Source organism: Corvus kubaryi, unplaced genomic scaffold (genome assembly GCF_017639235.1).
Source record: "Corvus kubaryi isolate FWS band 111438036 unplaced genomic scaffold, C.kubaryi_AGA036_p1.0 split1-65, whole genome shotgun sequence".
Classification (NCBI taxonomy): Eukaryota; Metazoa; Chordata; class Aves; order Passeriformes; family Corvidae; genus Corvus; species Corvus kubaryi.
In genome coordinates this window covers 4235015-4249022 of record NW_024582080.1, presented here as the reverse complement: position 1 = coordinate 4249022, position 14008 = coordinate 4235015, and the positions used below count along the sequence as shown (strand labels likewise).

Here is a 14008-nt window from a genome sequence, read left to right as displayed (position 1 = left end):
GGCGGGGACGGCGCCGCCATGGCGGCGGCTTTCAAGTAAGTGCTGGGCCCGGCGGCCGCGGTCCCGCCGGAGCCGCGCAGCGCGTCCCGCCCGCGCCCCGCCGCCCCTGCCCGAGCCCGAGGCCCCGCAGGGACCCCCGAGGCCTTTATCCTGTTCTGCCGCGGCGGCGCGCGAGGGGAGCGGGATCGGCGCGTCTTGTGGGGATGCGGTCGGTGCTGCGGGGGCTGCGGAGCCCCGACGTGTGCGGGAAAGGCTGAGCGAGCGGAGTTTGGCCAGCCGGAAAAAGGCCAAAAAGCGGAGCTCAGTGAGGCCCGGAGCTACCTGGGATCAGAATCGCAGAGTATCCCGAGTTGGATCCTTAGAGATCACCGAGTCCAGCTCGTGGCCCTGTGCAGGACAGCGCCAGGAGTCACACCATGTGCCTTAGAGCGTTGTCCAAGCACTTCTTGGACTCTGGCAATTTTGCTGCTGTGACCTATGCCCTGGGGAAGTTCCAGTTTCAGTGCCCAAACACCCTCTAGGTGACAAACCTTTTCCTACTACCCAACCTAAACTTCCCCTGACACAGCTGATAGCGTTATAAGGAAGTTCAGACTGTAGGGAATTCAGTGGCTTCCCGTTTATAGCTACTCGTTTTAGAATAATAAAATTGTTTGGGTCAGAGGGGATTTTCAAACATCATCCAGTTCCAACCACTCTGCCGTGGGCAGGGACACCTTTCACTAGACCAGGTTGCTCAGAGACCCATCCAGCCTGGCCTTGAACATTTCCAGGCACGGACCATCCACAACTTCTTTGGGTAGTCTGTCTCAGCATCCTTGATTCCTCTGTATTTATGTCTTAAATGTGTCAAACAAGGTTTAGCAAGTCCTGTTACATGAATTGGAAGACAACAGACCTTGCATTGAGCTTACAATCCAGTAGTACAGGACCAACATATGTGGAGCCAACAGGAGCCAGTTCTTGCTTGCCATTATGTTTGTGATGCCTGTGTATGCTAGTTTGCATTTGGAAAACTTGCCTGTCTCCTTTATCTGTTTTCCACCTCCCCCCTCCCCCGAAGCACTCTTATAACAAAACTGTGAATGCTTTGTTTAAATATTAGCAAGACTTTTTATAAAAGCTTTTGTTTACTTTATTGATTCCTGCTTAAAATGCTAATACACAAATACTGTTAGTAGTGTATAGTTAATAAGCAATAATTATTTCTCGTCTGAAGTACTGCATGAAGCATATTTTGTAATTATATATTTTCTCAAATGTTCTAAGAAAAACTGAATAATTAAAAGTTTTTATACCATTTTCTACATCTGAATGCAGTCCTCGAACTAACAGATATTTCACACACTGTAGTAAGATTTTCCTTTCTGCATTCCTTGAAAGACATTCTACACCCTTCTGTCACTGAACACTTCTTTAGATTTAAAGCTAATAGGATTACTGAAGTGAAAGCTAGCAGTTTTTGTTAAGTGTATGTGCAGGCAGGTTCCTTGTATGGAAGAAGCATTTTGGAACTGAATGTAGGAAAACATCTTTGTTTTATATTAGTTTAGAGTTTCCTCATTGTTCTGCAACTATATTGCTAAGCAGTTTTGTCAGGCATCTTGATTCCAAGATTATTTATTGTTGTGGGTTTGTGCTTGCTGATCTTTTTTTTTTTTTTTTTTGCTGTCTCTTGCCTACTCAGGAGCTTGCATTTGAATTTCTCTTTCTATTTGTTCTAGAACTGTGGAACCATTGGAATATTACAGGAGGTTTTTGGTGAGTGAAACATGAGATGCCTGTATAAATTCCTTGTAGTGAATTTTTTCTTGCTTGCTTCCACTCCTCTAACTTGTCTGTATGGAAATCTGAAACTATGGAAATGGAAACTGAAAAAAAACCCCAAGAAACTCCCTGAGCAAGTGAGAAACAGTTGTTCTCTTCAGAACATGTTTTTCTTTCCATCTTTGGTGTTGGTGCTGTTCATCTTGATGGGTAAATGCTTCTGTTGGTCTTGAAAAGAGTTCAGTTTAAATTTGACCAAGATGGTGATGCAGGTTTTTGTCTAGTACAAAATTATGTCAAACCAGGCTTTTAGATGCTACAGAAATTAATAATAGAGACTATTGCTGCTAGCCATGCACACTGTAATTGTGGAGGAAAAACACTGACTTTTGTCACCTTAAATTAGTTCCTCTATTACTGAAGTTGTATTGACTTAGAAATGGGTCCAGTATTATTGCAGTGTCATAGGTTAGCAATTCTTATCTCACAGAAGATAAACAGTAATGAGTATTTTGGACCAAACCACTACATGCAGTCAGTTTGGGTTCTCATAATTCAACCAAAAGTCTGCTTTTGAAAAGCTTGAAATTGTAACAATTCAGATCTATGATGGAATATTGTTTCAGTTTCTAACACAAGGGTTATGTATTGTACAGCTTCTGACTGATGGTATTTGAATGTTGGGTTTTCTTTGGGTGCAGGGTTTTTCTTTTGTTTACCTTTAGTTCAGTCTGATTTTAAGAGCTCCACTAAACAATGCAGACAGGTAGAAACTCTAAGTTACCAGTTCATTCTTGGATGATATTCTGAATCTAGCCTCTTGTAGTACCTACCCTTGAGACAATCAGTCTATTGTTATATTGTCAAAATAAATTAAAATGGATTTTAAAAATCAGGGGTTTTCTTTTGCAGGTCTACAACCACAAACTATGTATCAGTTGATGAAAAGCTAGCTAGAGGGTGACCGAGATTTCCTTAGCATGTTTGAGGCTGTATAATTCTGCTAAAAAGAAGAGAATATTATTTTTTATGAACTTCTGTAGCATAAATATTATTGTGTTATTTGATAAAATATGTTTTCTAATTTGAACTTTGTGATTTTTCTTTAGAAAGAGAATTGTCGGCCTGATGGAAGAGAGTTAGGTGAATTTCGGACAACCACTGTCAACATAGGCAAGTGCTTGTGTGGAATAATAATAATGGGGGAGCTATTATTAATATCAGGTTATAGTAGTGACCTTAATGACTTGCTGATTGGTTTTCTTGATTCTTGCATTTGGAAACCAGGAAGAGGAAGGATTTTTCTTTACAGTTTCAACAAGCATGAAAGAGAATCGGTGGTACGATAGTATCCCTGAGCATTGCTTTCAGTCCTGTTCCTGGGCCAATGTGCGCAATGTAATTAGTCAGTTCTGCTCCTGTATGTGCAGCACAATTTAGGTGCCCTCACAAGTTTGCAGATGACACCGAACTGGGAGGAGTGGCTGATAGGCCAGAGGGTTGTGCTGCCATGCAGAGAGGCCTCAGCAGGCTGGAGAACCTCAGCCATTCTGTGTGACTGACTGTTTAATACTGAGATTCTGTCCCACTCTGCATTTGAGACTTTGCTTAGCCTGTGTTTAGTATAAAATGATGGAAAGTAAACACTTTGTGAAGGTTGGACGTTATTTACTGCCCTTTGAATGGAAAATAGATTTTATTGAACAGTCCTTTTTCTCTTCAGGTTCAATTACAACTGCAGATGGTTCTGCCCTGGTGAAGTTAGGAAATACCACGGTGATTTGTGGAGTAAAAGCGGTATGGTTGGTTTTTATCTTTATTTTTCTGTTAGCTGACTTCATGCATTTATGTTTAGAATTTATCACCCTCAGAGTTACAATGATGTGCCAGTCAGATGCAATTACAGTCTTTCACCTGAGTTACTTCCAGACCTGAAAGTTAATATATAATGTAATTGTATAATCCTACCTGTATAGTCTGAGAACATGTATTTTTGTGATGCCCATTGTGTATGGGGAAAGATGTGTGCAAAACTAAAGTCTTTTTTATTTCTAGATAAAAGCTCTGTAATTGAAAAGTTACTGAATATCGATCAGTAAGGGCACTGGGAATGAGCTGGCTGGACTATTAAATGCCTTGTAGCCTCAACTGTACTGCTGGCCTGCCATGACCTACAAGACAAATGACTGCTCATTCCTATACTGAGTTTTTCCATAGGAAATTTACAGACAAGGACTGATTAAAAATGGCTTTTGTAAATCTCATTGTCATGGTAACTGGAAGAAAACAACCATTTGTATATAGAACAGCTGGAAAATATTTTGGAGAAAATTCTGGTCTTCATTTTTCTTTTCTGTTTCTCCAGGAACTTGCTGCACCAGCAGTGGATTCTGCTGATAAGGGATATATTGGTAAGTGTTTCAGTATGGATCTTATTCAGGTTTTGTATTGCTTCAGCTAAAAGGTTGTAAGATTCTGTTGTGAAGATTTCTTAAAAGAATGAATTTGGACCAAATTGTATTACATCCCTTGAAATTAATTTCAAAATTGACATCTAGGAATCTAGAATTCTCTTTGCTCTGCTTGTGAGTTTTCCATATACAGCTACGTTTTTATTGCTGATTCCAGGCTGGGCATGGAAAGAAACCTGCAGCAGTGTGTATATTAAGAGGGAGAAAGGTAATCTATAAAAGATAGTGGCATGCAGGGTTGTGCAAAGGCATGTTAACTTCTGTTTCAAAGTCCCAGTAGGCAAAAAATGTAACTCCTAAAAACAGTGAAATAAAAAACTGTTTATTTCGCAGAGAACTGTAAGTTCTGGTGGTACCTCCTCACTCCTGTTTGGAGTTTCTTTGGAAATAAAATAATTCTATGGAATTGAGAGCTTAGATGAAATCCCCTTTTTCTAAGGCATCTCCCAAGTTTGTTGTTTTCAGTGAGCTTGACTATGCTTAGAGTTTTTTCATGAATGTTTATGCATGTTTTTGCTTCAAGTCTAAAGGCTCAGGTTTTAATGGTTGATGAAAAGCAGACAGCATACCAGTAAAGTCAGGCAGTGGGATGGAAATGCTGCTGTTTCTTGATCTGCTGAAGAGCACTTAACACATTAAGAAGAGTTTATGTGGGGTCATGATAGAGAAGGATTATAAACAGAAAGTGGTAGCTAGGAGTATGTGCTTTTCCATGGAATATATAGTTTCTGAGTACAGAGAGTACTACAAGTTCTTTAATACAAACTCATGCATAACTTTTATTTTTGAGGGGAGAAGTAGGAAGGCTCGACTGAAAAATTCTTGGTCTTGCCTTTCATTTGAAGTATGTAAAATGGTACTAAGAGCGTCTGTTGTTTATTTATCTATTTTTGATTACCTATTGCCTGCTTTGTTCAGTTAATGACTAATGATTCTTGCTGCCTAGTTCCAAATGTAGAACTGCCATCCCTCTGTGCAGAGAGGTTTCGCTCTGGACCACCGGGTGAAGAGGCTCAAGCAGCGAGCCAGTTCATTGCAGATGTGATTGAAAAGTAAGAACCATCTTAGTGCTTTTAAAATACAAGCAACTCTGCAAGACAGTTTTCTATTTCCTTGCTTACTCTCATTTTATTTTAGTTCACAGATGATAGTGAAAGAAGATCTGTGTATTGCCAATGGCAAGGTAAGTTGTATCTCAGAATGAAAAGGGAGATAGTAACAAGATCACAGTACTTGTACACAAGTACAAATACAAAAGTATTCGGGGTTATAGGGGGTTTGATTGTTGTTTTTGCTTTTCAGTCTTCATGGCTTGGTTTACATGTTAAGTGCGAAAATCAAATGATAGAAATAAGTATCTGTATTTAATGTGGCCAGAATTTTCTTATATATTGCACCATTTGCTTAGCTGATGTAATATCTCACATGTGCAAACCTTTTCTGATAGCTTGCTTGGGTGTTATACTGTGACATCATATGTCTGGACTATGATGGAAACCTTCTGGATGCCAGTGTCTTTGCTTTGTTGGCAGCATTAAAAAATGGTAAGTCTTCCTTACAGCAAGAGACGTTCTGATTAGTGTTGCTTGGAGAAGTCCATTAGTTTTGAACCCTGATAAGTAGGTAACTGGTTCATGGGACTGTTTGTTTCCTGTCCTTTGAATGCAAACACAAGGTGGAAATGATGGTGGGGTGCCATAGGTGTGTAACACCTGGAAAACAGGATCTTTTTGTATGCTTATTATTGCTTTCTTAAAAGACTAACAGCTATTCTGCCACGTGTTCTTTGGTGTTGGATACCTGAGCCTTTCAGCAGTGGCCACGAACAAGTTTAACATCTAAATCAGGGTATTACTTTGATAATGTATTTTGTGTAGGCAGAATGAGCAGTTGGAGGCTTTGCTTACACAAATACTTTGTCACGACAGAATATTCCTTTCCTAGCTTAATGGATTATAGTTCGTAAAAAACTGTATGGACTGACTGTTCACAGGCGTGTGGCTTGTAGATGCATGAAGGCAGCAGTTTAAAGGGAAGCTGATGGCAAGGCCTCCCTTTCTGACTGAATTGCCAGCCTTGGAATTCCCCTAGCTACTTTGCTCTTTTCCTCCTTGTCTCCAACAATGTATGGGTTGTCACAGCATGAGTTAGCTGAAGGTCAGATTGTACTGTTTCTACAGATATATAAAGCTCATGACATGAGACTATATTCCTAATTTTTTATGTCCAGTAGACATTACTGGGGAAAAAATGCTTTTCATTAAATATGACTCCAAAGTATTTTAATTGTGTGGCATTTTAGAAGTAGAAAAAACTTCTGTGTAAGGAGAAAAGCTTCTGTTACCTTAGGTACAAAAAGCAAATAACTTCCTTGAACAGGTAGTTCCAAGCTAAATAGTTTCTTGAATTTTTTTTTTGTAGAGTACCATTAATGTAGGCAAAACTCTATTCTGATTGATTTTCAGTGGCTTAGAAGAACAGCTTCAATATTTCAGTAGTTGTCAACATCTCTAGGCCTGCTAAACCCAGCAATGTTTAATTTTAGACCATTGTATTCGTTTCATCTCTTCAGTACAATTGCCGTCAGTTACGATAAATGAAGAAACTGGTCTATCAGAAGTTAACTTAAAACAGAAGAATCCTTTGGTTATCAGAAAACATCCGGTTGCCACATCATTTGCTGTATTTGATGAGTAAGTTCTAAACTGTTTTGTACTTTATGGAAACAACAGTGTCTATAAAACAAATGAAAGACAGAGGATGCCACCAGTGATGTTTCTGCACTTCTGCCTGTGACCAGTGTGGAGCCTCAGGCAGCGCTGCTCCATCCATCTTAAATCCATGGCCTCTCTCATTGAACAGGCCTGTAGTTCTGTGATGTAATGAGTGTGCAGAACAAAGTGCAGTCTGTACAGCTTCTTCCTGTGGCTTAAAGCAGAAGTAGTTCCCAACCTAAAGGATAAGCTTAAAAGTACAGGGATAGGTACTGTTTTAGGTTTTTGAAGTATCTTTTGAGATGAAAACGTTACCAATGCAATTAACGTTTTAGACACCTGTGTAAGTAACTGATATAAAAGATGGTAGTTTTTGAACAGCTTATTCCAAGGATGTAGTCAACAAAGGAAGTAACAGTCCAGTCAGAACAATAGAACCCGTGGATAACTGAAAACGTAATTACCCAAGGTGAAGTGTAACCAGCACACTTAAGTCATTGTTCATGTAGGAAAAGCATCTGATTATGAAAATTCAAAGTAATCACATCTGATAACTTCATCTGAAATTGTTTACTGGCTCTTCATTAGGTCAATAATGTTAAGAATGTGTTCTGCTGCTATTTATATGATGTGCAGTCTGGTGAGATCCATTTGCAAAGTATAAAGTGACAATAGTGCTCACTGTGCTATTCAAGATTTAAATCTCTTCTGTGCAGGGTTATGGCACATTAATCTGTATTCACAGAAATCAGTAGTAGGGCCTTTCATCCAAGTAACAGATGGGGTGGGGAGAGCAATCATCTCAAATGTTGACCAAGTGATTACCAAAATGCATCAGAGCAGGACATTATTGGTACTTTAGAGTGCCCTGTTAATTGCTTTAATACCATTTCTGGTGGGTCTGAAGTTTGATGTACACTGAGCATTGGGGTAACATACCAGACAGACAGCTGTCAGTAGGATATTATTTACACACAAATCACACATACTTACACATAGACCAAAAAGGTGCATGTGGAAGGCAGCTTTCCACAGGTGTCTGTTGGGGTTTGTTTCCTTCCCTGAAACCAGCTGTTGCATCAAACACATTACTTAAGTCTCCTTTTAGCTCCTAAAACTACAGATTGAGGAGGCATGTGCTTGTGATGTGTGGTTTGAGGTTTTTTTTTTTTTTAATTCTGGTTTATTAGTTTTTCTAGAGCTGTTGACACAGCCCTTAAAATAAAATGCTTTACATACTCTGGCTTCCAGAGGCATTTTTCTTTTACATAAAAGGCCTCCTTGAAAAAATGAAAGTGGTAGATAGCTGGTTAGTGTGGCTGAGGACTGCTGGTGCAGAGCTGCTCCTGTACATCAGCAACAGCCATGCACTGAGCTGCTCATGTGAGGTATGACGGCCAAAATGAGCTGTCTTAAGCAACCCAGTGAATCTGGGTTTGAACTGTTCCCCGTCTTGAGTGATGTTAGAGTTCACTGACAAGAAACTGAGAACTACTTAGGTGAACTTACCATTGGAAATTAGTTTTGCTTTAAGGTGTCTGGTAGAAATTAGTGCAGCCTACGCCTAAAACCAATGCTAGTCTTTTGTGGAACTACAAAATAATGACTGCAATATTTCATAGTGTTTACTGCAAATGGCAGGTGAGTGGCATTTTCCTGCAATTCACTGGTGTCACAAATTTATGAAACCTACAGCTTTTATGCCTGTTTTCCACAGTCATTCCACACTTGATTATGTGGAATCTCCCACAGTTTTTGGCTTTTTTTCCTTTTTTTTTTTAAATTGGTGCATTTTGATAGGAAAACAGAAAAGCTTGAGCACTAAATCCATCTACAAGTATTTTGTAAGACTACAGTAAAAATTGTATTTTACAATAACATTAATGGAGCAATGTATACCAACATATCTGCATGCATTTTTCTTTCACAAGCACGTTACTCATTGTTGATCCAACTGCTGAAGAAGAAGATTTAGCAACTGGAACAGTAACCATTGTAACTGATGAAGAAGGCAGACTGTGTTCTGTCCATAAACCAGGTACTTCTAAATTCACTACAAAGAAACCTAATGTTAGGTCAAGAAAAGATTATGTACCTGCCTTGCTTTGTGAGATGCAGGTGCTTTATGGAAATAGAGTGCTTGAATAGTCATTAAATTACTTGCTCTTGAAAGGAGTTTTAAGATGGTGGCATGACTGAAGTTCAAAAAGGAGTCACAGCTTGACCTACATATAGCAGAGGACAAATTTTGTCTCCTGTTACAGCTCTAGTTTGTTTCCATTATCTTTGCCTGAAGCTAGGGCTGGGAAAGCTGTATGCTCCCCAGGTGAAAGGTGCTGGTCATGACAATTACTGTATTTATACTCATGTTTGGAAATCACAGTTAGATACACGTAACTGAAGTATAAGTAGAAAATCATATTGTTCCCTTCAATGTTTAGGTGGAAGTCCTCTTACAGGAGCCAAGCTTCAGGACTGTATCACCAGAGCAATTACAAGACACAAAGAAGTAAAGAAGCTGATAGACAAAGTAATAAAAAGTATAACACCCAAGTGAACAAAAAGAGAGCTCTTTTCAAAAATGGATTTGTAAAAATTGTATTTGTTACAGTGTTCACAAACCTTTCATACTAAATAAACAAATACCAATACTACATTTACAAAGTTCATTTTTTCTAAAATGTTTTTCACCCTTATTCTATGTACAATGCTGTTGAGTGGTAAAAAATACAAGATAAAACATTCTGTTAAAAAATTATGTGACTTGAGGAAACCAGACTCTAGCCACTTTATAGATGAATTTTTTAAGTTCTGTAAGGTTGGCTTCCAAAATCAGTTCATTTCTTTTAGTGTAATGTCAAAAATTCATTTTCCCACAAGTAATATAAAACACTAATTTAATTTTAAGCCTTCTCCTTAATAATCTGAAAAAAATCCCCCTTTGAATCAATTTTTTTGGGGGGAGGCAAGTCTCATGATTTTGGAGGGGCCGGTGTGCCTCTTTTCCTTTTACTTTTTGAGTGGCTGCCTGAATGCTGTTGATGATGCAGGTGAGCTGCTTGTGCTGCTGCCGCTGCCATAGCCATTTGATGCTGCAAGAATCGCAACTGCTGCCATGAAGGAGAAGGGAGAAAAAGCTTGTTAGTGTTGACTATAAAGCTTTCACATCAGGAACAATGAAGGGGGAGGGACAAGAAAGAAAAAAATGAGGAAGCACCAGGTTGACAAAAGGAACACACCATGTACTGGGGCAATGGGTACAGTCAAGCAGCACCAGTGGCACAGAAGCCTGCTGAGGGCACAAGCTAACATTTTACATGTGTATGTGCACAGCTTTGTTTCTTTGCCCTTTCTCTTCATTGCAGTAACTGCAGTAACTCAGCAACTTCACTGAGTGTTTGGGTTACACAGTACATTTTTAATGTAATACCTTCTCAGTGTATGCATCGTTTGAATTTTCTGAATGTATTGCAAAGATGAGACTGTGTGCTAAAAAAATACTAAAATATTTTCATGAAGCATCTGAATGCTAAAGGAATGCTTTGCAGAGCTCTTGCTTCCATGTACTGACTGTAGCAGTGCCACATTTGAATTTCCAGGTGCTTTCGTCCATGCCATTTTGAAATCTGTTGGCACCTGGCATAGTATTTAGATTTGTGCCACAAGCACCCCTTGAATGTTTGCAAATCAGGAAGGTGGAGGGCTTAAATGAATAAAAATAAATTCAGTGCTCCAAGCTGAGAGAATCACAGATTTCAGGTCTTGCATGACAGTTTGCCAAATACATGTTGGTTTTGTTGTTGGTTTTTTTTTTTAATTTCAATTTGTGAGACCATAAATGCATTAGTTAAAAAGAGAGCCAAAAGGGCAATATTTTTGATTTTGGAGCCAAGAATTGTATTTTTAATTTTGTTTTTTTAAACACAGTCAGAGTGAAGTTGCTGGATTACTTGTATCTGTTGCTGCTGCTGCTGCAAGGCTTGTTGTTGTTGCTGTTGCAAGGCAGAAGAGAGCTGGAGTCTCTGCTGAGGAAGGCTTTGCCCAGGTCTGTTCACGGCAGAGCCAAGCTGAGACAACACTGAGAAAGGAGAAGGGGAAAGCAGGCAGGTCAAAGAAGTCAGGTTGAGTTGGTCAGGGGAGGAAGATGTAGGAGTACAGTGTAACAGGAAAGGGGGATCAATAGAATTAGTTTCAGAGTCACATTGGAAACACTGCAGAAAAAAGTATACATGATATACATACTCTGTTAGTTAGAACATAATTAGATCATGAAGTGCTTGTGGAGACACAAAGGTTTCTCACACTGGATGTTAAGCACACAGTTAAGGAAACATTCCTTAATGAAGTCTGGCATGAAGTTCCCTGCATTTTCATTTCAAGTGTAACTTACTTTCATGTGATACTACCAATTGATGGCACTTAACTGCCAAACAAAGCAGAGAAGTGCATGCTTTAGAAGTCAAGTATTTCTCATATAATTCATGTGCTGATAATAAACAGTAAATCATTCTGATCTAACATAAGACTTCCCTAAGACCAAACTTCATTTCAGTGTGAATTCATCAACATAAACACTTAGCTACCAAAAGGAGGCTCAGCAAGCACATACCTGTGGCTTGAGGTTGCATAAAATTCCCTACTCCAGTCAGGTTAATTACAGCAGCTTGTTGGGCAGATAATGCCTGATCTTGATTGGATGGACCTTGGTCAGACCCCTAGCAAAAATGAAAAGCTTGATCCTTATTACAAAACTTCCGTATCAACGAATAAGCAAATAAAGCCAGTGCGAAGGCAAACTTCTGAAGTGCCATTTAAAAACATTTAATGCTATGTCATCCAGTGCGTGTAGGTACAGGCTATAATGTAGTGACTAACAGCAGAACAAACAGATACTGAACACCCAAAACAGCTTTGTTTTGGCAGAAATGGTATTGCTCCTGTTACCCAACAGAAGTCCCATGTAGTTGTCAGTTTCTCTGCAGTCTAGCAGAGACTACACTTTTTGGTTGTAATCTTACAACAATTTCCTGTCCCACTCCCAGCCCCAAAGTCTTCAGGGGCCCCTGAAATCATCCACGTGCAAAGGTCCTAATCAAACTGTGCAAAGATTGACACACTCCCATGTTCATACTGTGACACACACTCCTTAATTTCATAAAAATACAAAACCTGCTTTTAAAACTACATTTTCAGGACAGAATAGTTTTCACGGTAATCACTTTAAATCACATTAAAAGGAATTACTGTAGTCTGACCTAGTGTGCCCTGAAGTCAAAGGGTGCTAAATTATGACCTCTTCTAGAACTTAAATTATGCATTGATTTATAACACAGGGAAATAAAGCATTATATGCACAAACCAAGAAAACTTGGCTTATCAGTCAGAAAAAAGCTGGTGCAGCCCAGGAGTTGCAATGCTTCTTTACCATTACATTATAATGCCACTAAGATCTAGGAAAACCAGACCAAAAGAGAGCTCATTGAGACATCATCACCTCCATGATGACTAAGAGTCATAGAACCACCGTGGGGGAAAACCCCTAAGTATGAGATGAGAATGCATATTTATATTATGTTGGTAGCACAGAAAATTGTTGTTCTTTTTGGGCCTAGGTTTTTTCCACTAAGCACTGTGAGCACATACGTTCTTATCCCTATAAAAACTAAGGCATCTAGTGTTCCTAATAGCTCATTTTACTCAATGACTTCCTACTCTATAATGCAAGGTACGAGAGAAGTTCCCTAGGGCAATTTAACCAATGCGCAGATTGATTTTCTCCAGAAGAACTTTCTGCCACAAGGACTATGCTTACATCAGCCATTTTGTAAACACCCTTGATGTTCAACGTCCAGAAAATAAAACCCAACAGTACAAGGTCACATGATTTTTTTTTTAGTAACTCAACTACTAAATGGCATTCAGAGATCTGGATGCTGAGAACAAATCTGAAACTTTCCCATTAAACTGTCCCACAATCCAGAACAAGGCCTGTGGCACAGGAGGCTATATACCATAAAACATTTGAAAGAGGCATCTTATTTATGAAGTCTACAGTAGCACAAGTGAAATTATGACAAACTTGAGTATCCAGTAAAGAGTCTTATGTCTGGGAAGAAGAACACAAAGACAGAGCAGCTAGTTTTCCCAAATTGCTGTATCAGCTTTGGTTAGGATTTTTAAGTACTGACCTGGTACCTGCACCTTAGGATTTTTAAGGTGCAACTGACCATTCAAAATTTGTCATTTTGAGGACAGATTGGTCTCTATCAAGACTTTAGACTTCCTCAGTGATTAAAGCCTTTAACACTAATTGCAGGCAGCAGTAGAGCTAATGTCTTAAGATTACAGCTTTAAAGACAACTGGTATTTCCTTTGGTGCAAAGAAAATTCTGTTGAACTACAGCAGTGAGGGTTGTAAGCCAACTCACACTAGTGTAAGTAACAAATTCTAGTTACTCTGTAATAACCCTGACTGCATTTTTTCTCTGTTCATCTGATGTATCTATTAGTTACGATAAACATAGCACTAAGCTGATTTTATACTACTCATACAGTGGGGCTGGGTCTCTTCATGACACAGTTAGACAATGCTCAGCCAGTTGGTTTGTTACAGCTTTTCTATGTGGGATATAAATAAAGGAGTATAACCCAGCTCCAGCCATAGCAACAGAGCCACTGTAGTCAGTCTTTGCTGTTTGAGAAGGTTTAGGAGGAAGGCTTTTCTCCCCCTCTGCTTCAGATCTATTGGGTAATGGCTCATTTACTGGTGGAGATGGGGAGAATAAGAGAAACTATTTCATCCGTGCACCCCAGACTAAGGGCTGTTAGCACACACCTGTTCTCCCTGTTGCTGAGGGCTACAGGTTGTAGGCTGCTGGGATTGTTGCTATGGGGAAAACTGTGACAGCTGCTGCTGGAGCAGGTTAAAAATAAGTGAACCACCTGGAAGCTGTTAAAGATTTAAAACAAAAGGCATAATTTAATCAAACTGCTGAGTTTCCCACTGTTCTAGGATGAACACAGTATTGATAGCGATGTATTTCCTAGAGGCTTGGT

At 39.3% G+C, this 14008-nt stretch overlaps 3 protein-coding genes across 17 annotated transcripts in view; 1 reads left to right on the top strand and 2 right to left on the bottom strand.

Moving 5' to 3' along the window:
* Positions 1-410, bottom strand: part of ALG5 (ALG5 dolichyl-phosphate beta-glucosyltransferase) — a 20124-nt gene extending 19714 nt beyond the window's left edge. Inside the window, exon 1 of the mRNA XM_042014283.1 lies at positions 322-410. The gene's annotated coding sequence lies outside the window, so the exon portion shown is untranslated. The remainder of the gene's footprint in view (positions 1-321) is intronic.
* EXOSC8 (exosome component 8) lies at positions 7-9608 on the top strand. Of its 4 annotated transcripts, none has more exons than XM_042014282.1 (11): positions 7-35; positions 1725-1761; positions 2877-2940; positions 3491-3564; positions 4133-4178; positions 5185-5290; positions 5376-5421; positions 5686-5782; positions 6811-6931; positions 8884-8990; positions 9394-9608. In XM_042014282.1, exons 1-11 carry the CDS (start codon positions 19-21, stop codon positions 9507-9509), a joined length of 831 nt encoding a protein of 276 aa, XP_041870216.1. In that variant the 5' UTR covers positions 7-18; the 3' UTR covers positions 9510-9608. The 4 variants fall into 4 exon arrangements, with proteins under 4 accessions (XP_041870216.1, XP_041870215.1, XP_041870214.1 ...); XM_042014281.1 differs by having other exon boundaries at positions 6784-6931; XM_042014280.1 differs by lacking the exon at positions 7-35 and adding an exon at positions 436-521.
* SUPT20H (SPT20 homolog, SAGA complex component) overlaps positions 9535-14008 on the bottom strand; it is a 29281-nt gene continuing 24807 nt past the window's right edge. For 6 of the 12 annotated variants that reach the window (XM_042014267.1, XM_042014275.1, XM_042014269.1 and 3 more), the window contains exons 21-23: positions 11562-11667; positions 10903-11030; positions 9535-10062 (exon numbers count right to left, since the gene is read on the bottom strand). In XM_042014267.1, the coding sequence (XP_041870201.1) occupies positions 9925-10062; positions 10903-11030; positions 11562-11667 (372 nt within the window). In that variant the 3' untranslated portion in view covers positions 9535-9924. Of the gene's footprint in view, positions 10063-10902; positions 11031-11561; positions 11668-14008 lie in introns of those variants that run through there. The other 6 variants (XM_042014272.1, XM_042014277.1, XM_042014278.1 and 3 more) reach the window with 4 other exon arrangements.